The following is a 25777-nucleotide window of genomic DNA, read 5'->3' as shown; positions in this document are numbered from 1 at the left end:
CATGGGATAGCATTCACGTGCATGATCCCTCTCCCTGAGAACAATAATCCTCTAATGAAGAAGAGGTGGGGAGCACTCCCTGGGAAAAGAGGGAGCATAGACACACCAAAGCCCTGAGGAATCCGGTCAGACCGATACAGAAATATCTGTCTCAACTGCACTGTCCTGTTCTTGAGAGATGGAATGTGGGGAAGGGCGTCTTGACCTCTCAGGGGCTCTGAATGGTCTCTTGTTCCATGGTGAAGGATGGGGGTCCCTGAGCCCTGGGACTCATCACCCCCCCATCCCCCCACCCCTCCCCACACACAGACCTCCCCAGAGGAAGCCCTTGCACGGTCCCCAGGGAGAATGTGATACAGCTCTGTCCTCTGGTGGCGGCACGAAAAACTGCAGCTAGCGGAAGGGCTGGGCGGACAAGCGCCTCTGTTCATTCGTCCCCCTTCACAGAGGGCTACTTTGTTCAGGTGCCTTGAGAGAACAGGAGCCACAGTTCAATGCTCCGACTCCCCCAGGGTCTATCCATGAGAATCCTCTCCTGCTTCCCCCGCTTTTCCCGTGTGCTGGTCTGACAGTTTCAGAGAATTGGTCCTGTGAGCCTCCCTTTGTCAGGGTTCTTCTGGCTAAGTGCTCCGTCTCCATTTGTCCAGAGGCTGGCTGAGTATTATGTCCCTGGAGAAGCCTAGTGTCAACCACTGCCCTTTGCTGAGCCACTGCCAGGTACCAGGGACTAGTTGGACCGTTTACATCTATCGTATCTCTCCCAGACTCCCTGGAAGGAAGGTCCAATCTTCACTCCCTAGAACAGAGCAGGAAGAGGCTCAGATGTTCTGTAACTCACCAGAGGTGGCACAGCCTGGAGGTTCTAGAACCTGGTTCAAACATTTTTCCAGCTGGTATCTTAAGCATGGTTTTCCTGAAGAACCCAGCACATTCTCTGCCCGCAATGCCCACAGTTGTGGATTAGATGCTGGACAAGCTCTGTGGGGACTATTACTCAGGGCAGGGTAAACTTTGTCCAAGGTCCCAGGACTGTTTACCGTATTGCCCAGAGGCTCCAGCTTTGCTCTTTGGCCATAATCCACATCCAGCCCTGGACATGCTTGATCCTGGTTCAGCTGGGCTGCTGGGCACAGCAACTCACACCCAACCCCCAGTCCCAAGGCCACAGAGCTTGGCACAGGCTCCCCCCAAGGGCCTTGTGCCCCAGAGCTTGGCACAGGCTTTCCCCAAAGTCCTTGGCACACACATTGTGCAGATAGTGGCAACATTGGGCAGGCTCTTCACTCTAGATGAAAAGACTGAGGGCCCCAGTTGCCCAGATCCCTCACCACCTGGAGAGGTACAGCAGAGCCGAGAATCCCAGCCTGTACTTACCTTTGTTGCCATGAGTAGCTGAGATGGTTTAAGCCCGGCCAGGACCCTGATCATAAGGAGGCAGTAGCCCTGCCTGGCCCAGACCACCAGGAGTGTCCCTGGGTCCCTCACTGCACACATATGCCCTCTGTGCAATCAGCAGGGCCCAGGCATTCTTTCATCAACTATCTTACAGAGACCATGAAGTAACCCCCGCTGTTCTCTTGTCGCAGAGCAACACAGAAGCATCGGCAGAGACAAAGTTCTCTGATCTCTCTCATGTCTCCAGAGGCTGAATTGCTCTCACGTGATAGCATGTTGTTGAAGAAATAGCAAATTCTGTCATCCTATTAAATTTAACTCCCTGTATTTTCTAGAAACTATAATATGATGAGAATAATTTAAATAATCACTAAAATGCTGTCCAGGGTTTCTTTATAATACTGAGAAAAAGTGAGAGCTGAGAAAATCTGAGAAAAAAGTACTTATGTAAAAAGAAGTTTTTAAAAAATAAAAACAAATGTAGAATATCCAAAAGCACATTTGAGGGCTCTCGGGTGACTTTGTCGGTCGAGCCTCTGACTGTTGGTTTTGGCTCAGGTTGTGATCTCATGGCTGGTGGGATCGAGCCCTGCTTTGGGCTCTGGGCTCCACCGGGAGTCTGCTTGAGAGCCTCTCCCTCGGCCCCTCACGCCCCTCGCACTCTCTCTATGAAATAAATAAAATCTTAAACAAAAAACCCACATTTGAACAAAATAAGAGATTACATGCTGGTTCAGAGTTTGCCCCCATCTGGTCACACTGCGGGGCCCCGTGAAGCCAGCTTATTTCGCTTCTGGACAAGGGAGAGCCAGGAGGATGGCGACCCCTCGTGGAGATGAGGAGAACAAAGGCAAGAGAAATGCCGCTAAAATTAAATCATACCACTTGCAGCCCATTGATGCAGAGCGTGACATCCCAGAACTCCCTGCCCTCTTAATGTTGATGTTTCATTAGACTAAAGGCAACCTCGACAATAGCCGGACCTGCAAGGTGATGTAGGTCCAACTTTCAGCACGCAGGAATTCCTCTGAGACTTTCGTTATCCCTAAACCCACTAACAAAAAAGTGGGTAATCAGTCCCTCCTCACAATCTCAGCACAGCTCTTTCTGCCCGCGGGGCCTGAGCCTGTGCCATAATAAAAGGCGCCTTCCCGCGCTGTGAAATGTCTCAAGAATTCTTTCTTGACTGTCGTGCTTGACAGCCCACATCAGTGGGAAGCCGGCTCCGGGATTCCCCCAGGTTTCCTGGAGGAAAAGGATGGAAGAAAACCTCCTCCTGCCATAACCTCCACATGGGAACTCCCTGGAAACACCGCCCTTGGGAATGAAGAACAGGGACCAGGGGACGGCCTGGTCGCCAGAGGGGGGCTCGGGGGCAGGGAGCACACGCTCCTTGACAAAGACTCTGCCTGCATCACGGGACGCACCAGCACCCACGTCTAGAAACTCTGGTTCAGTCACCACTTAAGTTGTTCTTGGGCCCAAGTCTGCACCTGCGGACTGGAGGCGATGGGGTTTCTCTCAGCCTCCCACACTCTGGACCAATCCTCACGAGCTTCCAGTTCAAGGGACGGAATCTGATTCTGAGAAGAAGAAACCGTTCTTTCCACATTTCTTCAAGATCTTTGAGCCACTTTTGGTCGCTCCAGACCATTTCAGACATACATGTCCGGGACTTTAGGTACTTCTGGGCTTTTGTCTCTTTCTACCCCTGGGGCAAAACATTTTTGTGGAACTCATGCGGAACTGCTGCCGGCGTGTTCCTCGTCCCTCTGGACACAGTGTCTCTCTTTCGCTAGTGGAACAAGTCTATCAAAAACAAGAGAGCTACGACCAGGGCACCTACCCCAACACTGTCCACCATCTCCCACTGAATTCCAGAGAGAGAGCAAGACTTGGTCTCAGGTACTGATGTTCCAAAGCTGCGCCTGGTAATCAGGGCGGGCCATCATTCCACTGGCGCCAGCTCTGGATTTTAAGAACTTCTTAAATTTCAGCTATTTGCCAGAATACAATATTGCATTTTTAAAGTTTTATTTCTTGAAGAGTGGAGACGAGCAGCTTTCATTTCTTGTGGTTTTTCCTATTTCTTTCATGACATCTCTTTGCTCCCGTCCTTACGCTTTGTTCACTTACTACTGGGGTTTTCTTGCTTCTTATTGATCTGATTCCATTCCATTGAAATTGCAAATATTTTTGTCACATCTCTTTGACCTTTTGAGTTTTCTCCCCCAGTGCACGTCTCTTTTTTATGAGATCAGATTTGACGATTTAGTTCCCTTGCAACTTCTGAGTTTCCCACTGTCCTGTGAGAGCCACATCAAGTGGGTCTTGTGCAACCGCCTTATTTTAGGGGACACCCAGGAACCTCTTTGTTACAGATGCCGGGGTTGCAAATGCCCCCATTTCCAGGGGTTGTTTCCTGCTTCCCACTGAATTATTTACTGAACCCACATTTTTTTACTTCCAGGGCTGCTATGAGCTACACCCAGATCACAGCCCCTTTTCTTTACTTCCTCAAAACCTCCCTCATGAAGGTGTCATGGTAAGAAAGCAGGAGACCTCACAGCCCAGGTGTCTGTTACCCTTCCTTTTTTTTTTTTTTTTTTTTTTTAGCTTTTTTCAGATAAAATGGACATGTAACATTGCGTAAGTTTAAGGCGTACAACATGCTGGTTTGATACATCTATACATTGTGAGGTGATCACCCCTGTTGCGCTAGCTTACGCTTCCAACACATCCCATAATTACCCATTTCCGGGCTGTGACGAGAACATTTAAGATTTAGTCTCCTGGCAACTTCCAAGGACACTCGCTACAATCACCCTTCTGCACAATAGATCCCTAGAATCTACTCATCTTTTGACTGGAAGTTTGTTCCATTTGGACAGCGTCTCCCCCATTTCTCCCACTTCACAGCCTCTGGTAACCACTCTTCTGTTTCTAAGAGTTCGGTGTTTTAAGATTCCACATACAATGATATCATAGAGCATTTGTCTTTCTCTGCCTGAATTTTAAAAAATATTTTATTTATTTATTGAGAGAGTGCATGAGCAGGGGGAGGGGCAGAAGGAGAGGGAGAGACACAGAATCTCAAGCAGATCCCCTGTTGAGCAGGGAGTCTCATGTGGGACCCGATCTAGTGACCCCGAGATCATGACCTGAGCCGAAAGCAAGAGTTTGTTGCTCAGCCAACTGAGCCATCCAGGTGCCCCTGCATGACTTATTTTAGCATAAGGCCCTCAAGGTTCATCTAAGTCGTTGCAAATGGTAGGATGTCGTTCTTTTTCATGGCTGAGTAATATTCCATCCTGTATCTGTACTACCTCATCTTTAACCATTTGTCTGTCGATGGACACTTAGGCTGTTTGCATATCTTGGTTATTGCATCACACTGCTTCTCACATTGTGTCTGCATCACACGCACTCCAGGGAATTTGTCACAGGCAAAAATTTCTTCTAAATTCCCTACCCCAAGCCTTTCACTGCAACCACCACTGCTGAAATGCTGATTCTAATTCTCATTTCCCTACTCCTCTGGACTCTGCCACCTCTAAAACCCCTTTCAGACCAAGTTCTCCCCTGCCCATCCTGACTGCCTCCCTGCCCAGTGTCACCTTCCTCTGGCTTCTCTGAGGAAAATGGGGCTTGTCATCTTGTCATCCCACGTCTACATTTCGTATTGAAAGATTAAAATGCCAAGTGACTGTTGTAGAAGTCCTCACAGGGGGCCCCCAGGTGGCCTAGGTTAAGTGTCTGCCTTCGGCTCAGGTCATGATTCCAGCGTCCTGAGATCGAGTTCTTCATCCGGCTCCCTGCTCAGTGAGGAGTCTGCTTCTCCCTCTGGCTCTGCCTGCTGCTCTCCCTGCATGTGCGTGTGCTCTCTGTCACACACAAACACACAAATAAAATAAATAAATAAATAAATAAATAAATAATCCTCACAGTCATAACACTCTACATTAAGGGGTGCCTTAAAAAAATTCTTTTGAAAATTGTAATTTGTGGGTGCCTGGGTGGCTCAGCGGGTTAAGCCTCTGCCTTCAGCTCAGGTCATGATCCCAAGGTCCTGGGATCAAGCCCTGCATCGGGCTCTCTGCTCTGGGGAGAGCCTGCTTCCCCCTCTCTCTCTGTCTGCCTCTCTGCCTACTTGTGATCTCTGTCAAATAAATAAATAAATAAATAAAATATTAAAAAAAAAAAAAAGAAAATTGTAATTTGTATCTCTGGGCACCTGAGCCAGGCACAGAAACTGCCAGAGGCAAGCAGGATCCTCATCTCTTCCAAAATTTCTTTGCTAAGGAGAGCTCAAGGGCAGGAGAGACAGACACGCCTAGAATCCGTTCTCTGCTCTGACTACATCGAGCTGCCCCTCTGTGCCAAGCCCTGCACTGGATCCAGGCATGAAACGGCAAAACAGAGCCGACAAGGTAAGACCTCGAGAATTCCAAGTCCTGTGGGGGCAACAGGCATGAACAAGCAAGCACTGACGTCCATAAAGCATGGCAGCCTTTGAAGCCCGGTAGCAGAGAGAGATGGCGGTGGGCATAATTTATGGAGCATGTTTGAGTGTGTCCTTCTGGAGGGCGACTGGTAAACTGAGGTTGGAAGGACGCCGAGGTGCCACTACATGAAGAGAAGGGAGGGTGGGTGTGGAAGAGTCATGAAGGGGTGGGCCCCAAGGAGGTTTAACCAAGGAAATACATATTTACACATTGTGTTAGACATTAAACAAGAAACTAAAAATGGGTACAAATGGGAGGTTACAAGGAAGGGGCTTTTCAGAAAGACAGAAATTTCTTCTGAAACCTGCAGGATGGGATGGAGCATCCATTTAAAAAGACAGAAGAGTATCACAGATAGAATGGCATGTGCAAAAGTCCTGAGGTGAGAATGAGCTGGGCCTGTTCAAGGAAGCCATAGAAGCTGGGGAATCTGGACTATGGTGACAGGGAGTGGAGCCCAGAATGAGGCTGGACAGATGGACAATGGGCGGGCACATGGGACAGTGATGGCTTAGTCATGCACCCTGAAATTTATTTAATGTCTAGTAGAAGTCTAGTAGAAGTACCAACAGATTAAAAGTTGGGGTGGGAAGAAGAGGCTGTATTGCACACTGAAGTCACTGGACCCCTGAGGCGTTCCATCATCTAACCCATCAGTATCATTGCTCATGGGTGAGCCCTCCCTGGCCCCAGACACACCATCTTCACTTGACTTCCCAGGACACCCCACTGTCCTTGGTAGGCTTTCCTCCTACCTACTGACCGCCCCCCCACCCATGTCCCTCACCACTTCCACAACACTGTGACACCAGAGGGCTTTGTGAAAGACTCTGTGGCTCAGAAGTGGCTTGTCCTTCTGCTCTCTATCATTTACCCTCTGAGGCCCATAAAACCCATTCCTTCACTGCCTTCCTCTCAGGCAAGCATTCCAATGTTTCAGGGTGTCTCCTTCTGTTCTTTCAAAATGTGGATTATGTTCTAGGAAAAGTAGGTCGCTGCATGGCCCCTGTAGTAGCTGCCCAAGTCACAGATACCGTCTCATGCAAGCCTGTGGCCTTTGGTTTTCTCCACGCCGCTGCCACATTCCCAGGTGTTGGCCACACTTCTGCCCTTCCTGGCACCTGGACCAGCCCGTCTCAAAGCCTCCTCATACGGCTTTCCCCTCAGCCTGGACCCAGACAGTTCTCCAGAGCAGGGTCTTCTCCCCACAGCCTGCTTATAGGACACAGTGCAGAAAGTCCCCCCCACCCCAAACCCAGCTGCACGCACCCTTAGGACTGCCTTTCCAGGGGCTTCTGCTCCCACAGTCTGCTAATACAAATGTCCCCTGTGAATTCTCCTCACCCAGTGTGTGAACAGGGGATTACAGAGCTCATCTCTCTGCACACCAAAACCCTCCTGCACTTCCTTCCTTCGACTTCATTGATTTAGCCAATGGACAGCATGGCCGGAGGGGCCCCCTCATGACAGTCCTGCTGCAGATAATCCCCAGGGAGGGCACCAGGCCCCGGGGCGGTAGCACATGGTGATGGAGCGCGCACACTTGGGAGGGGGGGGGGGCCGCTTGCCAGCCGGGTGCCTGGGTCACCTTCCTCACCCCCTGGGCCTCAGGTTCTCCCCGTGAAACTCAGCGGGGTGTGGTGAGGGATAAATAGAGAAACGCGGTGACAGTGCAGTCGCTGGGGATGAGGAAGACTTCATCTCTGGTGGAGAAGCCCACGCAGACAGGAACAGGGGGCCCTGGGTGGGGAAACACAGAGCAGGGGTTACCCCCCTTTGCTCAGGGCTGGGGAATGCTCCTCGGAGCTGGGGTGTCTGGAGGTTTGTCGACAAAAACTAAGCATAGAGTAGTTGTTCCTTCAGTCTGATTCATGGAAGGACTGTTTATTCTGTTTTATTTATCCTGTCCTAGCAGGGACTATTAACAAGATTCCAGTTTCTTATAAACAATGTTGACCCCAAAAAAGATCTTGTTTTTCTAGGGGGTGGGGAAAGTATACAATCGTGAATTTTGACTTCTAATGCGGCCCGAGTGAGAGGAACTCACGGCCCACAAACCCGCGGCCCCGTCTCCTGGAAGGAGCTTGAGACTTTCTGGGTGACCCGCGCCCACAGACACATCGGAGCCTCCAGAGTGGACACAAGCTCTGGGCTTAGATGCAAATTCAGGCTTCTTTTTCCTTCCCGGAGGAGCTGCCTTTTCTCTGACAGAAAGAGAAAAGCCTCGGGTCTTTGTGCTTTGGGCCCCGAGCCCCAATGCAGACTGTCTCCTTCCCAGATGGGGCTTCATGGGCTGCCCATCCAGCCAGAAACCAGCACCACACGCCCTGGGAAGAAGCAGTCTCCAGTGTTCTCTTGGGACCCACAGAGACCCCTACCTGAGCCTGTGGTCCAGGCAGCTAGGGAGAAGGCAGAAATGCTGTCAGAGGCCCAGGCTGAGGACAGGCGGGGTGGGAAGTGCTGGCCAAAAATGGAAAGGCAGGTGATTGTGCAGCTTCCAAGACCCCAGCCCACAGAGGACCACTCAGGCCCTAAGGGTACCGTGACCCAGCAGCCACCTGGCAAAGGCAGGATCTCCTCAGGACATCCCAGCCAACTTGTCTACCGCTGGGAGTTCAGCTTTGCCGCCTGGGTCACTATTTAACATCACACATTCGGGCCTCACTGCTGGCCTCCCTGGAAGGGGCATCCAAGGGGCTCACCCACTTATTCTAATGGCACTCAGATAACGAGGCCAAAGAGAGAGAAGGACTTGAAGGACACAGGGTTCTGGTGCTCCGTCTGAAAGGCTGGCCCCCTGAGCTAGGACAAGCTGCTTCTCTGTCCCGTCTTCGCCTACCACTGCCCAGGGCTCACCCAGAGCCAGGGGTTAATCCCTTAATCGCGGAAACACCGGATCTTCAAGGAAGAAATCACAAAGCTTCATCTCAAATCTGCTTTGCTGTTGCTCAGGCCTGCATCTGGCACGAGGTGGGAACAGGGCTTGGTGGGGAGCAGGGGGTGCATACAGGTTCCTGCGTCAGAGCTCTTGGACTCATGTCTAGCTCCTGACACGTGGCTGTGGGACCTTGGAAAAGTTACCTAGGTAGCCTGTGCCTCAGTTTCCCCCTATAGAAGTGGGGATGTGGTGTTGCCCCATCATGTTGCAGTGAAGAAGAAATGAGTTCAGTAATCAGCTCAGTCCCTCACACAAGTGTGGGTGCGTGGGAGAGGTCAGCCCCGTTCCTGTCCCGGCCAGGTGCCTCGCCAGGAGGCCTCCGGGAAGGCCCTGGCTCTGAGCAGTGGCCGCAGATGTGAAGGGCAGACCCGGCACACCCAGGATCCCTGAGACCTGTGACGGAGGAGCGGGCCACTCACGGGGGAGGTGAGTGAGGGGATTTACTCTTGACAGGGGTGGTGTTCCCACTAAATTAACATGGCCTTGGTCTGAGGGAAAAGCAGGGAAACATTGTGATTACCCTCCCGAGGAGGTGTGACTCCCAGCACCAGCAAGCCTCCTGTCATTCACAGTGATGACAGCGCCCGGCTAACCCTCAGGGTGTGGCTTGGTCCAAGAGGGGGTGACGCGGGGGGTGGGGGGAGACACACCCTGGGAGGGCAGTCAGGGCCCTGGGTCCGGGACATGTGAGAGCTGGGATCCTGAAGAAGAGGAACCAGGCCACCCGGATCCTTCCAGGGCCAGGTCAGGTCCCACTCCCACCAGCTCTAAAACACAAGCTTCTTGGGAATTTCCCATGGGAACTCGCTTCTTCCAAAATGGCCGTAGCACGCTGTCTTCTGGTAGATGGGCTTCTTCAAATCCAAATCCCTGCATAGTCAGCAAAGGAAAGGGTCACTTTAAGTGGAAAAAAAGCAGAGTTTCTCTGAATTTTGAACACAGGAGTGACTAACAGTGTGACCATCTTTGCATGGAGTGTCCCTACTGAGAGAAATTTCCCATAAACTTCCTATTTGTGCTACAACACACCTTCCGAGGTGACCGTCACTGGCCCTTAGGAGACAGGCTCAGCCAGACACACCCAGGACCCAAAATCGGAACTCTGGCCTCACTGTGCCTCACTCCTCTCCTCTCCACTCCACTGGCCTGGTGCAGACCAATAATATCGCCAAGCTCCAGAAAGCAGGGATGGCATTAGACACAAGGGTAGATGGGACTAGACCTGCTGGCTCACTCTCAGCATTGGCCTTACAACTACTTTCCTACGACCCTCCACCTGCTCAAAGATGGCCCCACTGCCGTGGGGCCAGCCTCCTCCAGCCTGAAAGCAGGCATCCTGCATTTGGGGTGTGTGTCATGCTGGGCCAGAAGCCTGGAGGTCCTCCTGCTTTGGAGAGGCTGAAAGTCCTCTGTTTCTCTTCCAGCAGAGCTGAGCCTCTGGGTGAGGGAGGAGGAATGGGCCTGTCTGATAGCGATGGGCAGCGCTTTTACCTGACAATGACACCGGGCCGAAGGTCAAAGTTCTTATTGACCACATCTAGCAGTTCTCTCTCTGTCTTCTGAGAGGTTCCGTAGGTGAAGATGGAAATGGACAGTGGCTCAGCCACACCAATGGCGTAGGAAACCTTCCAGAAAAGAGCAGCGTCAGGGACAGAAGCCTCTGTGCCTCTCCAGGCAGCTGGACCACCCATCACTTGCCCAACGTGCTCCCCAGCCTTGTCTGCCTAGAAGAATCCCCACCATCTTCACAGTGAGCAGCCCTTTCTGTAGAGGTCTGTCTCCTTGCAGATTTTTTCCACCTCCCTCACGTTTTCAGGGTCCGTGCCCCAGAGCCCTTGGCAAAGTCTGTGGGCTTCCCAGCAGCCCGGCATGTCCTCACCCGGGGCCAAGATGGGAGGGTCAGAGTGGGGCCCACGTACCTGCACGAGCACTCTCCGGCAGAGGCCCGCTTTCACCAGGGACTTGGCCACCCAGCGGGCCGCATACGCCGCCGAGCGGTCCACCTTGGTGTAGTCCTTCCCAGAGAAGGCCCCGCCACCGTGCGCCCCCCAGCCACCATAGGTGTCCACGATAATCTTACGGCCAGTGACACCTGCGTCCCCCTGTAGAGGGAAAGGAGGACAAGGAGATGAGAACCAGAGTGCCGAGAGGGCAGGGCAGAGAGACCATGGCAGCGCCCTGATGGCCGCCAGACTTCCGTGGCAAGGGCTCCCTGAGGCTGCCTGTGGGCATTTTTTAAAGACTTTCCCTGTCCCTAAAGCTGGAAGCCTTGGTCTCTAACCCCAGTTCAGTCACTGACCCATTACAGAAGCCAGGTAAGCTGACAGAGGCCCAACAGCAAGTGCAGATGATAGGCCAGAGGCTCTCTGGAACCCCAGCCAGCGCCTACTTCAGGCTTTGCCCTTGTGAGACGGTCATGCTGGAGAAATCCAACTGCAGGAGGGAACTGTGCCGTGACAGGTACGCCCCGGACTGTGGCCCTGGCTGGTGGCACCCAGCACAGGCCATGAGGCCCATTTCCTCACGTGGCTGCTCTGTGCCGCCTCAGGCGATCACCATGTTCTTAGAGGGCTGGGGCTCCACATTCAGGGCTTTGGGGAAAGACTGCGTACTCTACACCTGGGCTTTGAGACCCACAATTCCCACTAGCACATCTAGGCTTTGAGAAGTCCTACAGGAAACAACAGTAAGCTTTGACTTTCTTTTACCCCGTGTCCCTGTACTACATTCGGTCACAGAACCAGCTAAGGACCGCCTGGCAGAGGTCAGTAGCCTCTCTGGGGAGCTCTGCCAATCCCTACTTCCTCTCTCTGGGAGAGAGAAAAGAAAGGGGGCAGCAGGGGTCCCCATCGAAACACCTGCTACACATGAGTTTAAAGTAACCTGTGGCAAAAACTCCGTAATGCCCCCTGGGAAAGGCCCATCACCTGCAATGGTGAGTTGGGCGATGCAGCATCATGGGCAAGTATGACCGGGGGGCAGGGTGCCAGGCCGCACTAGGTGGGAGAGTCCTGGGGACATGTTATTCCACACGCACTGATGAGCACACAACCAGCCCCATGGAGTGAGAGCTGAGCTCGTGTTTTGTCCAAGGCCAGATGTGGCTGAGCCACACAAAGCTACCCGCTCCGCTGTGCTTGGGCAGGTGAGCAACCCCAGTAACAAGGACAAATCAGGACTCTGCTCAGAGGCAAGGGCGCACCTGGGGACCGCCAATGACAAACCGGCCGCTGGGCTGCAGATGGTAGATGGTGTCTTCGTCCAGGTACTTGGCGGGCACCACGGCCTTGATCACCTGCTCCTTTAGGGCCTTGCGCATGGCCTCCAGGGTTATGTCCTCATTGTGCTGCACGGAGATGACGATGGTGTGGATACGCACAGGGATGACAGCGCCGTTGTCCTGGATGTACTGAACTGTCACCTGTTGGGTCACAAGAGCAGGAGGAGACACCGTAAAGTCCTGCCCTGAGCTGAGGACACATCGCTATCAGGCTCCCGGGAGCCAAGTTGGGGCGGGGGGTGGGGGATCCTGTCCTTTCCAAGGGCCTCTGGGAAAGTTATCTGACATATTCTCATATTTGAGCAACTGCCCCACGCTAAGTATGGGATGACTGGATATGAGGCATAAGTAGTTCCCACCTAGGACCCCTGTTAGTGCCCCCTAGAGACTCAGGGTTACAGAGTTTCTCCTCTATCTGTGACCCAACTAGACTCCCCCCCTTCTATCTCAGAGGGCACTGGGTGCCAACGAATGTCCCCTGGCCAAAGCCCTCTCGTGACCCTCCATGGCTTGGAGCCAATGTATCCTGGCTCCCGCCAAGAAGCACAGGTGTCCGCCTGACCCAGCTCCTCAGTGGAGGAGCTCTGAAAGTATTTGGGGCCAGGGGACTTGCCTGCTGTAGGGACGGGGTGAGAGGGACTCAGGTCAGGCTGGCTGAAACCGAGGGGGCAAAAAGCCCCACGTGGCTGGCCTCTGGGTATCTAAGCTCAAGCAAGGAAAAGCCGAGAGCACGTGGAAGGAAGGAGCCCACATGTAGGACCCCTGCAAGTGAGCAGTGTAATGCTCCCTTCTACCCAACTGCGTCAGCGCTGCACCCATTCTGGGCATTGCCGAGTCCTATTTAAGTCATCCCAGCAAGACTGGCATTCTTATCTCCACTTTACAAATGAGAAAAACAAGGTATGATCAGTGGAGCAACTTGGGTGAAGTCACACAGCAGTCAGACAAAAGCCAAAAAGCCAAACCCTGTTCTGACCCATCCAAAAGCTGGTGTCATTCCCATAGCAGCACAGACAAAATCCTCCTTCACAGACCCGGGGCTATGCTGATCCATCAGCGAGCACAAGAGCCCGATGTCACAGCCTGATCTGACCAGTGGCCAAGGACTGCGGTCTGGGCACACCAGGCTGACAGAGCGAGAGGGAGGGAGACGGCGGGTGAACCTGGGAAAGCAGTTAGCGCCTCAAGGTGGGGGAAGCTGTTGCTAGCCCTGGGGCTGTGTGGCCTGGTAGCCGGGGCACTGCCCAGCAGAAGGCTGCCGCTCAGGGCCTGGAGGGACACTTGGGAGTCATAGGTCCCTGTGCCCCCTGAGGCATTGTGGACACACTGGGTGGGGGGAGGGAGTGGGGGTGCCTGGGGTATGTGGGGCCCACAGGAGTGCAGCTAGGCCAGATGGCCCTGGTAGCAACACCGGCTGCCAGGCGAAGCACTATTCTTATGCCGGGGCTTGAGAGGACCATGGGACAGCCAACAGTGCCTCCCCGGGGCTGTGCCTGTGGCAGGCTCTCTGCCTGCCCAAGGCCCCTCCACTATCCACCAAGTACTGGGCCTGTTTCCAACTCCTACTCTGTGCCCTGTCTGCTTCGAAAAGCCTGAGGTAGAGTCCAGAAGAAGGAAGAGCCTTGCCCACGTGATGTCTGATCCTAGCACGAGAGGCAGGGGCACAGGGACATCTGTGGTGGGGGCTCCCAGGAGGGGAGGCCTGTGGCCGGCTCTGGGACCAGACCCACTGCGTGGGCATCAGGCCCAGGAGAAGGCTCCCGCCCGGAGGAGCTGCAGGGCGCGTCTTCCCCCCTCGCCTGCTCCCTGGACGTCCCACTCGGCCAGCTGTGAGCCCTGGGCTTCCGTGTAGAGCCACACAACTGGGGCAGGGCAAAGAGTTCCAAGTGCGTCCCTTATCTCACCATGTCAGCAAGATGTGGGGAAAAATACGCCACGGAAAACACCATTCTGACCAGGTATAAAAATAGCCATCCACACCGCCACTCGAGTCTCATATCAGCAGCAAGCATTTGTTCAGGTGGAAAGACTCATCCTGTTCACAGTCAACACTGCTGAGGTCATGAAAGCCCTTCTCCAACGGGCTCAGGAGCCGGCCCAGAAACCAGTCCTGACCCAGTACGGCTCATGGGGAGGCACCGCTTGCGGGACTGTGGGACAGTTGGCCAAGGCAGACCCACCCCCGCGCCTCCGTGATGCCAGGGGCTCAGCGCCCCTACAGCAGGGCAGTGAGGTGGAATTCAGTGTCCAGTAGGATTAAGAGGCTTCCGTGTGGCCCTGCAGGAAGGGAGCCCCCAGAAGAGCACATCCTGGCCCCCCAGCCCCCATTGTGGGGGCCCCCCAGCCCCCATCACCTTCAAGTACTAAGCGGGATGATGCAGGCCTTCCCTGTTTTCGCCAGTCCCACAGGGGTGCCTCCGGGCCTCACGGTCACACAAGGAAAAGGAAAACTCTGCAGCTCGACTTCCTCCCACCCCTGTTCCACGATTCTGTGTTCTGAGAATCTCCACCCCACTTTCCGCCGTAGTGCTGTTCTGCCTCAGGACGGGCCCAGGTGCCCCAGCGCCTCCTGTGTGCCCCTCTCTTTCAATCCCACCAGTCTTTCCATGTCAGCTCCCCTGCCCCACAACCTCAGAGAACCTCAGCACTGAGGAGTGCTGATGGTTCCCCTCCCACCTAGGGGTCCCTTGGAGGACACCAGGAAGGGTTTGCTTTAGGCCACAAGTGCACTTCATTGCCCCATTCAGCCCAGCGGCGACCTCTGCCCTGTGTGGCCTCCCACCGGGGCCCAGAAGGATGCACCTTGGGATAACGGGACAGTCACGTGCTTTGTGCTGAGCTACACAACCACGTCGGCCCAATTCCAACTACAGGAACAAGAGAAGGCCCCATCAGGTGGCGGCCACCAGGGAAAGCCACAGGAGGTGGGAGCTTTGCAGGCCACTTATGGAGAGGGGAGGACCTGAGAAGATTCCAGGTAAGGTGGAGGGTGGGAGCACAGGTGCAAAGCACTAGAAATAAGGGGAACAGGAGTGAAATCAGCCAGATTAAGCAGACTGGGGGAGGGGAGGTAGAGGAAGGTAAAACTGGGAGACCATAAAAGGCTTGGATATAACAAGTAGGGTTCTGTCCCCCTATAGGAAGCAGAAAACTACAGAGGATTCTATTCTATGTTGGCTAACTGAACATAATAATTAAAAAAAAAAAAGAAGAAGAAGAAATTAAAAGTCCAAAGGGAGTTAAGGGGAGTTTCCAGGCAGGGAGAATCCTCGGTGCGGATCCTGGCCCTGGGAACCAGGCTGGAGAGGAAGAGATGCTCTCAAGGGAAAGCACAGAGCAAAGCAGGGTGGAGACTGAGGTGGGGGTGGGAGGGGTGGGGGGGGACGGAGGGGAGTGGGAGGGGTGCTGAGCAGGAGACGGGGTACCACTGCACTCCCTTGAGCTGAGGAGGAGGCGACACTGAGGCCACACACAATGGCTCTCAGGTACAGGTGTTTACAGAGTGGATGGGAAACACGGCTGCCGATTCAGAGACCTGGCAGGTAGAAGCTTGGGGCACTGAGTGGGACACGGTGGAAACTGGGTGCAAGTGTGGGTGGAGGGGGAGAGGGTGTGAAGAAGAGCCCAGAACCTGTTGGAGGGCAGAGGAGGAGCTGGGAAGGCAGCCCTGGGAAAGGGGCCAGCAGGGTCACCAGGGTTAAACTAGGCAGGACGCAGAGAGAGGGGGCAGACTCGGGGCCTCCACGTCCGCACTTGCATCATGGTCGACCTTCACATGTGGACATGGGTGAGGATTTCCCCACCACACGGAGCAGTGAGGTCAGGGCCTGAGGGGACAGGGAGTCCAAAACAGCAAAGGGAGAGCCTTTTTATGGGAAACAGGGGTAAAGGGCCACAGCGAGACACAGACAGCCCTTCTCAACTCTGTGTTCAGTCCTTGCTCAAGGTGGGGAGACCTGTGGAGGTGGAAGGGCGGTGACCGATGTCTGACACCAATCAAGCACCATGTGTCAGGGACCAGGGAGTCATGTGACCAGGGTCAATATATGCTAAGAGGGCAACAAAGAAAGATCTAGAACTGCTCTTTCTATTTTTCTGTATTTTAAACATTTTTCATAATAAAATTGGGAGAGAAAACATCTATACCTGAACAGTTTTCAAATAAAGAGTTCTTTTCACAATCAGTAACTCTCAAGTGTCCAGACTGAACATTTTGATCCGAATGATGACACGAAATCAAGAGGGCCATGGGGTGCGGGAAGGGTGTGTCTGGGGCTCCATGGGAGGTGAAAGGAGGAAGCTCACCTGAGTCTTGGAGTCGGGCCGCAGCCAGGGGAGGACCCCGGAACGTCTGAGGTCTGCCATCCGGGCGTTGAGTTTGTGGGCGAGGATGATAGTGAGGGGCATGCACTCTTCTGTCTCATCGGTGGCATAGCCAAACATCAAGCCCTGCAGCCAGGGAGAGGGCCGGCCGAGCAAGGCCCATGTTAGACGGTGGGAATTTCCTTCCGATCTAACACTTGGCTGGCACTCTTGGGTGTGTTGGGTGCCTCGTGCATGTACCACCCACACGGGACTGCGCCCCATCCAGTACTCGTGACCTTCCCAGCCAGCTCCTCCCCGGAGTCCGAGCCAGGGCGGAAAGAGACAGTGCTATCCCCGCAACCTGACACCGCGCCCATGCTCCCTGGGTACTTACCTGATCCCCGGCCCCGACATCCTCTTCGTTTCTGTCTAGATGCACACACTGGGCAATGTCCGGGGACTGCTGCTCCAAAGCCACCAGCACGTTGCAGGTCTTGAAGTCAAAGCCTAGGCAGAAGGGAAAGTGGACCTCAGTGGGGGGACAGGTCAGGCCGAGCGTGGCTGTGAGATTCCTGGCGGACTGCTCAGCTCCTCGTGTGGCATCTGGTGTTGAGGTGGGTGGTCTCTAACCAGCTGTGGTCTGTCGGGCTCAAAGCTGAGGCCCAGGGATGGGAAGCCCATGTAGCCTTCCCATATGATCATCCGGAACTCTAAGTCAAAGAAAACCCTCCACAGTGCATTTTACTATATTAAATTATACCCAGATTATATAAAAACCAGATCAAGAGCTACAGCTGCTCGGGCTGAAGAGCAGGTGGGTCACTCCGGCCCTGCCCCCTTAGGCACCTTCTAAGACCAGGCTGAAAATCACCTTCCAGCACTGCAGTTCCGGAGCCCAGGTGTGTGCCTGACGCAGGTATTGAATATACTGGACACATATAATGCACAGGAATTACCCAGACAGGCTCCCAGACCTAGAGTCCTCTGATCCCAAGCTATGCACATGGCTTGGAGCATAATGGAAAAGGCATCCCTCTGGAGCCCGAGGCCCCATCCGCCCATCCCCAAAGGTCAGGCACGGAGATGGAGGCTGTTCTCCCCAGCGAAGGGCCGCAGGCCGGAAACTGGTTCACAGAGGTTTGGCGGGCGGCAGCCCAGCCCAAGGAGCCCCGGGGAGGGGCTGCCATGCCTGGACGGCTCACTCATCTCCCTGTCGGTCCTTGGGTCTTGCCAGGCTCAGCCATGGGGACTGCATGAATGAGGGGCTGAAACTCACAGAGGCCCCACCACAAGGTCAAGTGTTAGTGGCAGGCTGAGTAGCTGCCACTCTCTTGCCAGTCGGCTCCATCTAGGCTGTCAGTGTGAGCTCACTACAACCAACCAACCAGCCAACCCAGATCCAGTCTGCTGTTCCTGTGTATGCTTCACTTGGGGACCTCCTGCCAAATGAAGCAGAACGCAGCCCCTCAGCTCCACGCAGCCCCTCCCCGCTGAACCGCCCCAGCCAAGCACTTGGGTGTAGCCTTCAGTGTGGCTCGCTTTTCTACCTCCACTGGGTGTCTCTGTGTAGGACACTCCTCCTCCAACTCCCCATCCCCGCACACCCAAATATGACCAGCTCTCAGTAAACGCCCCTGGACCGTCCCTCCTTCTCCCTCCCTTCACTGCACACTGTGCCACCGACTGGCCACTGGGCACCTGGTACCGCATCATCTAATGCCAGGCAGCACCCCAACCCTGGGAGCATCAGGTAGCCTCTGTCCCTTGCAGCTTCCTGCTCCCAGCAAATGTTTGTTTTTGTTTTGTTTTGTTTTTAAGATTTTATTGATTTATTTGAGAGAGAATGAGTGAAAGAGCATGAGAGGGGAGAAGGTCAGAGGGAGAAGCAGACTCCCCGAGGAGCTGGGAGCCCGATGCGGGACCCTATCCTGGAAGTCCGGCATAATGACCTGAGCCGAAGGCAGTCGCTCAACCAACTGAGCCCCCCAGGCACCCCCCAGCAAATGTTTCTGAACACACAAACCAATGAACCATCTTTAGAGGGCTGCCAAGGACTTACCGTTGTGCATTAAACACTTTGCATTTTTCCTAATCACAGTGAATCATCTCAGTGCTGCAAATCCATCAAGTGCTCTAAGTGATTTGGAAACACAGAATTCAGGGGACTAAGGAGAGAGGAGCAGGGCCCGGAAAGGCAGCAGCCCAGAGCAGTGAGGGGCAGGTAGCCTGGGGCCACGCTAGGGCAGCCGCCACACTGTGCGGGCTCCTGTGGGTGCAGGTGTGGGGACAAGCTGGGCACACGGAAATGCCGCCAGCAGCAGAGCTGGCCTCTCGCTCGCTTCTCTCTTTCTAGGAGACATGGCCTCCTGGGAAGTTTCCCTTCTGCCTAGCGCAGAACAAGACTCACTCTTGAATAAGGTCGACACAAATGTAAACAATAGGCTTCTCCTTGTGGAACGGGGTGAAGGCTCTGCAGGGTAGCCAGCCTGTCAGGAAGCTGCTGCCTGGGGACAGTGTTTCCTCTATGAACACCCTCATGTGCTGACTGGGAGATTCTGCCTGTGCTCGCTGGTCCTCCTCCCGCTGATTCCCGGCACAGTCCCCCCAAACTGTCATGTGCTCAAGGGAGTGCTCTGGGCAACTCAGAAGGTGGCTGCCCTGAGCTTCTGTGTCTGCACCTGCAGTCGCGAGGGGCTCCCGCTCATAGGCGTGCACTGCATCATCCCAGCCTGCCCTGACCCACAGCGGTGGCACACGTCGCCCTAAAGACCCAGTAGCTGGGATGTCCGTGCACACAGGCCTTCAGCATCTGGCCCTCGCGGGCGGTCCTCTGAGGCCTCTCCAGGCTGAGCCCCATCCCGTCCTGCCCTGTCTCAGATGTTGGAATCTGCATTGGACCCTGCTGTTCTTTCCAGATGTCACTCCCCCTGATCGCGGAGCTCCTCCTCACTCCTGCCAGGGCCTGCGTCCCTTTCCTGGAATGCAGGTCCCCGCACAGCCTGGCACTGGAGCCCACCTCGGCCAGCCTGCCCCCTTCACCTGCCATGGGTACCACTTCTAGGCAGAGTCGACTTTTTCTCCATCAGAAGAAGCAGCAGAGAGAAGCAGAAAGCACAGGGGTCTACACAGGCAGCCGACTCTGGCTGTCGCTTTACACAAAGGGTGGACATTCCCAAGCTTTAGTTTCCTCATCTGCGGGAGGAGTACAGCAGAGGGCCTCAAACAATGAAAGAGGACATGTCCCCAGCAGGGGGCAGCTCCCCACCTCGGTGGGTGCTTCTCTTTCAAAGCCTTCGCCTGCACCAAGAAGACCAGAGTCAAAACAGACGGACGGACAGACATGGGCTAGTTCAACTGGACGCCATCACATGGGCCACCATGCTGTTCCCCGAGACTTTGACCCCTGACACTGCCAGGCGGGCCTAGGCATGTTTTCTTCCCCGGGGGTATTTGCCCTCACTGAGGACCGAGAGCCTCAGCTCAGACACACCGTCGGGGCACCCACGTGTCTCAGACCCGGGGCCCCGCCTCACCCTTGGCGGAGTCGTCGTAGCCAATGTGCCTGATGGCGCCTCTCACCACCCGCTGGTAGTCCACTGTGGCCGTGGAGGTGATCTCGCCGCACAGCAGCACCATGCCCGTCTTGCACACGGTCTCTGCGAGAGAGGGAGGAAAGTGGGCGGCCACGAGCCAGCCAAGGGGAGCCCCTCCCAGACCCTTGTGGAGAGTCTTACAAGGCACAAATTCTGGAAATAAAAGACGAAAGCTAACAAACAGAGTACATCCCAGCAGAAGGGCTGAGCACATGTAAGAGCCGCCCGGAGAATTGCACCTCGGACAGAATGGGTCACACCTCACTCTCACAGCGAGCGCCTCCTGCTCATGTCATCTCAAACCACTTATTTAACCTCTCTCAGTCTGCTTCCCCAACTGCTACCCAAAGACAATACTTCTAGGGACTGCCGTGTGGCTCGGAGTGAGACGATGGGGGTAGGTGGCTGTCACAAGGAATGCAGTCCAACATGCATCAGCGTCCAGGACGCCTCGCCCACCCCTTCTTGATTACACCGTGCCGCAGGCTAAGATCCTGAGAGCAAGGAGGACCAACCTTCTCACTGGCTCTTCACCAAGCTATTGGGGTGAGGTCTACCCTCCGAGGGTGCAGGTCCCTGCGGGGCTCCAGGCAGGGGCTAGGGCGGCCCTGGAGAGGGAGGGAGCCATCTGGGCAGTGCACAGGGAGGACAGCGGGGCTCTGGTCTCCATGCAGGCACCCCTGCCCCGTGACCTTGGCCAAGGCCCTAATTCAGCTGCACCCATGATCACATTGGGGAGCCCCCTAGATGCTGGGTTCCCTGACCCCCACTTTGCCGAGCGCCCTGGCACAGGCAAAGGGCTCAAGCCTATCCCACTGAGGTCTTCCGCAGGGAGGGAGCAGGCGTTTCTCACCACAGGCCACCTTGGCATTGGGGTCCTGCTTCAGATGGGCGTCCAGCACAGCATCGCTGATCTGGTCGCAGATCTTATCTGCACAAGAATGAACATGTATAAGAATCACAGAAATATCAGGTATAACAAACTGAAATGTTAAAATAATTAGATATTTGGTAAGTTTACATGTCAAATTTACCTACCTAAGAGGATACTGTTTTAAATATAAAAAATTAAAAACTTTTTGAAATTGTTATTTCTTCTCCTTTCTGCCTAATTTTGGATGATTTATATTATATAAACTCAAGGCATTCCCTAAAAAAGAAGTACATTCCAAAATCAGTTCTAAGAGACTAAAGCAATTCACATACAGAGACACAAACACACACACACACACACACACACACACACACACACACACACACATTCTCCTACTAAAAAGCCTCTCATTCCTCAATATATTCCCTTTAAGTCTAAAATCTAGAAAACTCCTGAAATAGAAGTCAAAACAGCTAACATCGGTAAGATTAGGTGCCAACATGTAAAGTCAGATGGGACAAACAGATACATTGCGCCACAGGTTCTAGAAGCTGTGTGTGCTATGTATATGATACTACGCCCAAATCCACCACCCCACCCCCAGGAATTCCAGAGGAGAGCTTCTACACATCATTGCTGTTCTGCAGAACATTTCCATAAGCAGCTCTCGGATCACGCCCACAGTCACACAGCCTCCTGAAGGCTATTCGTCCTCTTAGCTGGGTTTGACCTTAGTCAAGGTGGGACTGACAATGGCTCAGCAGGAGCTGGGATTTGATCTTCTTTTTCCACTACTTGCCTTAAGGACTCTACATGGTTGAGCCTGCAGACCCTCAGCGCAGTGCACTGTGGAAAAATCCAGTCTTGCCTTGGGTTGGGTGAACTGCCAATGTTCACAGACTCAGAAATAAAAGTGATATCTATTTACACATATTATATCTCATTTAATGTTCAAAATATCCATAGAGTTTGCTCTTAATAGAGTCATAAGGTTTTTCTCTCAGCTTTTCAAGGTATAATTGGTATACCAAAAAAACCTGCATAAAATTAAAGTATATAATCTGGGGAGTCTGGACATGTGAATACACTTATGTGACCATCACCATAAACAAGGTAAGAAACATAGCCGTCACCTCCAGAAGCTTCCTTGTGTCCTTCTGTTGTGTTTTTGCTTTTCAGTTTTCATATTATGGACCCAGATCCAGAACCAAGTGATTCTGCTCTCACAAGCGCATCACTTAAAATGTTAACGTCAATGCAACTTAAAATATTAATCTGCCATTCAAGGTGAGTCCTCTAAACTTGCCTTGGGGAACTGCTCCTACACCTTGAGGCTCTCTGTGCAACCTCCTGCCTGCGGCAGATCTGACAGTAAATCTAGGTTTATCTGAGGCCACCGCCTCTGCACACCCCTACCAATGAAGGCCTGCTGCTAAAATATCTCTTTAGGCCCAACCATCAGGACTGCTAGGGCTGCCCATGTGCCCGCTGTGGATGACTGTTTCTTTCAAGGACACAGGTCACATGTCCGCAGTCCACCCAGAGAGGTGGGATAAGGGGTATTAGGGATAAAGCTAGAGCTTAGCAAGAGTGTTAAGATAGCTCCACAGACTAAAGGAATGCCTAAGGAGGCCCTTTCTGTACTGTTTCTTTAGGCTTTTGGAATTTCTATCACTATCGCTCAGTAGCTTTAAGGTAGCCTATAGCGGGTTTTCTGGGAAGTTGGAAAAGCATTCGTATCATCCTCCTGGTGGAGAAGAAGTCAGTGCTGGAGTGACAAGCAAGCCATCACCAAGGTTTAGGGGAAGCTGAATTACATGGACAGTTCATTGTTTGTGGCAAGTGAAAGGAGAGACAGACAAACTGAAAGGCTACCATTAAATGGACAAAACAGCCAACTGGATGGCTAGAATTTTTCTTCTCTGTCCACTGAGCACACTGCTGTATGTACGAGGGGACCACTGGCCACTGCATGTCAAGCACCCACATCCTCTGAGTGGGGCAAATCCTTCTCCTAACCCATGTATGGTCTTCATGGGTTACACGTGGAAATGAGTCCAAGGTTACAAGCACTGTAGACCCAGAGACTTTATAAAGTTGTGCATGATCAAAGAGGGTGTTTGTTTTGAATTGAGCTAAGTCACCTACAAAACTCCGTGTAAGCCAAAGTTTCTCAACAGCGGTACTGTTGACATTTGAGGCTGGAAAATTCTTTGTTGCAGGGGGAGGGTCCTGGGCATTCAGGATGTTTGGAAGCTTAACTGGCTTCCAGCCACTAAGGGTCAGGAGCACCCCCAACCCCTCACGCAGAGTTCTGTCAGACAACCAAAAAAACAGTTTCAGGAAGACAATAAGACAATACAAAATGCTCTTAGGGGAAAAGGGCAACATCGCCCCCTGTTGAGAACCACTGGCTAAAGCATATGGAAGGAGTGGGGCGAGGAGATGATGAAAGCTGAGTTAGGAGTATGAAAGAAACTGGATGAGGAACAGGAAGAAAAGGCAGCCTTGGTGATAAGTTACCGTAACTTCAAATACTCAAATGAATTTTGAAGAAGTGCTTAAAAGACATAAATCAATGTGTCTAGCCCTAGGATACTTGTACAACAGTGATTCTCAGAATGTGTTTCCCACAGCAGCAGCAGCAGCAGCAGCATCTCCTGAGAACTTTACTGAAAATGCCAATCTTGAGCCTCATCCAAGACCTACTAAATCAGAGACTCTGGGGGTGGGTGGGGGACTGTACACCAGCAAGCCTGCCGGGGAACATCGATGCTCCCCGAGGTCTGAGAACCACTGACCTCCAGCTTGAGGCTCTGATCACGGGCCTCGCTGCTCACATGTGTGAGCCTCTCCCATTTCCCCCAATCACCAAAAACTGCTCGAATGTTCTTCTTCTTCAGGAGGTCACCTGTACTTCTCTCAGCTAACACACCCGAGGCCTCCAGGACCTGGTGATCTATCTCAGCGACTACTAGAATGTGCCATTCATGCCTAGCCTGCATGTGCCTTACATGCAAAACTCAGTGACTATGGTCTTGTACGCGGGAACATTCCCTGTTGACTTAAGTCGCTCATCAATAATAAAGCTTTATTCTCGCCCCCACCAAAAATATATATAAAGTGGATATCTGATGACACACGTCCCCTGTATACTAAGTTCCGTCAACCCAGTGGGTGTTCTCTGCTGTAGCCCCATCACATGGAGATGCTGGAGGCAGGCACAGCGCGAGCCCTGGGCTTCATTACCTGATCACTTTCCAGTTCATACTCATGGCTGTTTTACAAAACTACAAACTAATAGAATGAAAAACGCCTCATACTGTGCCTCCAGAGGTCCCGCAGAGTAAACAACACAAACTGTCTTTAAGGCCTCTGGTAAATGACTCCCCTGGCAGCAGCTGCCATGAGTCCACGACCACCTACTCACCCGGGTGCCCCTCTCCGACCGACTCTGAGGTGAACATGAACGCTCCTTCTTCGCTTAGAGAATGGTCACACAAGCCATCCACCGGGCCATTCATCTCGGCACACTTCTCCACTCAGCTTCTTCAGGGTACCGATTTCAGCGCTGTGACTTTGCCTGAGATTTGTTTGGGGTTTTGGTTTTGTTGGTTTTTTTTCCTTCTGTAAACCCAACAGGCTTGTCTTTGGCAGAGCCACAGGGCTCACTTCTGCTGACCAGCCTGCGAGCACATGAGAGGAAGGTGAGGAGGGAGGGACTGAGCGCAGCCGTGTCACTCCCTCTGACTGGTCACAGCTTGCTCCTGAGTGACTCCTATATATGGAAAAGTGAAAGTGCCTGAATAATCATGTGAGAAAATTGGAGGAGTCCATTTCCTGGGAGGGGGTTCTTCTTACCTTGAGGGATTCCAGTCGTCAGCTCGGACGTCCCGAGCACAGGCATCTGGTCAGTGTGTGGTAAAGAAGGCTGTGTAGATGCTGCAGAACTGAAGCTCCTTTGGGACCCTGCTTCAGCTCTGCAGCTAATCTCCATATTGCTCCAAGGTTAACATACCACGTTGGAGGGTGGGGGTCTGTGGTGACTCAGGGATACAAATAGGCAGCCAGGAACTCTTTCCCAGAGATACGGTTTAGGTGAAGGCTGCCACACAGGGTGGCCTGCGCTATTGGGTGCTGGCCTTCCTCCCCCCCGCACCTTGTCTGGCTCAGGCTCTCCTCCTCCTTCTACCTTCTCAGAGCTAAAGCATGCACCTGTATCCTGAGTCAGCTCAGATGTTACACAACACATTCATTCAGAGGAGAAGCTTTTGAGTCCATATTTTTCTGCTAATAGAAATCGCCTAAACTGTCAACGTCTCTCACATGCTGGCAGTCACCTTGACAAGCAAGACGTTAAGAATTATCTGGACAGGTTACAGAAGACAATGCTATTTTGGGAAAGGAACTCTTGAGAGATGGATTCATTACAGGGAAATTATCGGAGTCCAGGTTCCCAAAGCTCCCCTAAGATAAATTAAACACCTACCTATTTGGTCCTGTTCACCTGGTCAACACTCTGCTCTCAGGACTCCCGCACATTTTTTGCTTTGACCAAGGAACATGGACAGGCTTACACCTTTTAGCCGAGTTATGCACTAAATGACAGTGTCTCTATCTCTTCATTGTCTCCCACCCTCAGATCTAGCTGCGTCCTCAGGCTAGCAAAACGGCAGGGGATTGAGATCACAGTGAGAATGGGTGGAGAAACCAGTTCCCACTAGAAGGCAATAAAATGTAAGCAGCCAGAGGCTTGTGCACCAAATGCTGGACTGTGGGAAGCAAAAGTTGGGATGCGATAGCCCCCACTAACAATTCTGCTACCCAAATCCCCTCTATACTCAGAATGTGAGCATTTAAAAATTTTTCTCTGGTGCTCCAAATCTG

At 53.1% G+C, this 25777-nt stretch overlaps 1 protein-coding gene across 1 annotated transcript; it reads right to left on the bottom strand.

Moving 5' to 3' along the window:
- Window positions 1-7763: 7763 nt before the first annotated feature.
- On the bottom strand, window positions 7764-25094 carry MAT1A (methionine adenosyltransferase 1A). Its single transcript, XM_080822501.1, has 10 exons — window positions 24752-25094; window positions 24321-24668; window positions 20870-20947; window positions 19957-20079; window positions 16818-16930; window positions 16424-16567; window positions 12041-12259; window positions 10758-10940; window positions 10330-10463; window positions 7764-9708 (listed from the first exon to the last, which is right to left on the bottom strand). Exons 2-10 carry the CDS (start codon window positions 24412-24414, stop codon window positions 9606-9608), a joined length of 1191 nt encoding a protein of 396 aa, XP_080678627.1. The 5' UTR covers window positions 24415-24668; window positions 24752-25094; the 3' UTR covers window positions 7764-9605.
- Window positions 25095-25777: the final 683 nt, after the last annotated feature.

This window comes from Martes martes, assembly GCF_963455335.1.
Source record: "Martes martes genome assembly, chromosome: 14".
In the NCBI taxonomy this organism is placed as follows: domain Eukaryota; kingdom Metazoa; phylum Chordata; class Mammalia; order Carnivora; family Mustelidae; genus Martes; species Martes martes.
Note: the sequence above shows the minus strand (reverse complement) of the source record. Positions and strands in the feature narration are given on the sequence as shown.

What these genes read in the sequence shown, in the direction of transcription:
- MAT1A (XM_080822501.1), bottom strand. Translation starts at nt 24,414, where the DNA reads ATGAATGGCCCGGTGGATGGCTTGTGTGACCATTCTCTAAGCGAAGAA. An exon ending in GGTCGGAGAGGGGCACCCGG is followed by an intron (nt 20,948 to 24,320) that starts GTGAGTAGGTGG and finishes ATTCTTGTGCAG; the next exon opens with ATAAGATCTGCGACCAGATC. An exon ending in TTGTCATTGGCGGTCCCCAG is followed by an intron (nt 10,941 to 12,040) that starts GTGCGCCCTTGC and finishes TTCCCTCTACAG; the next exon opens with GGGGACGCAGGTGTCACTGG.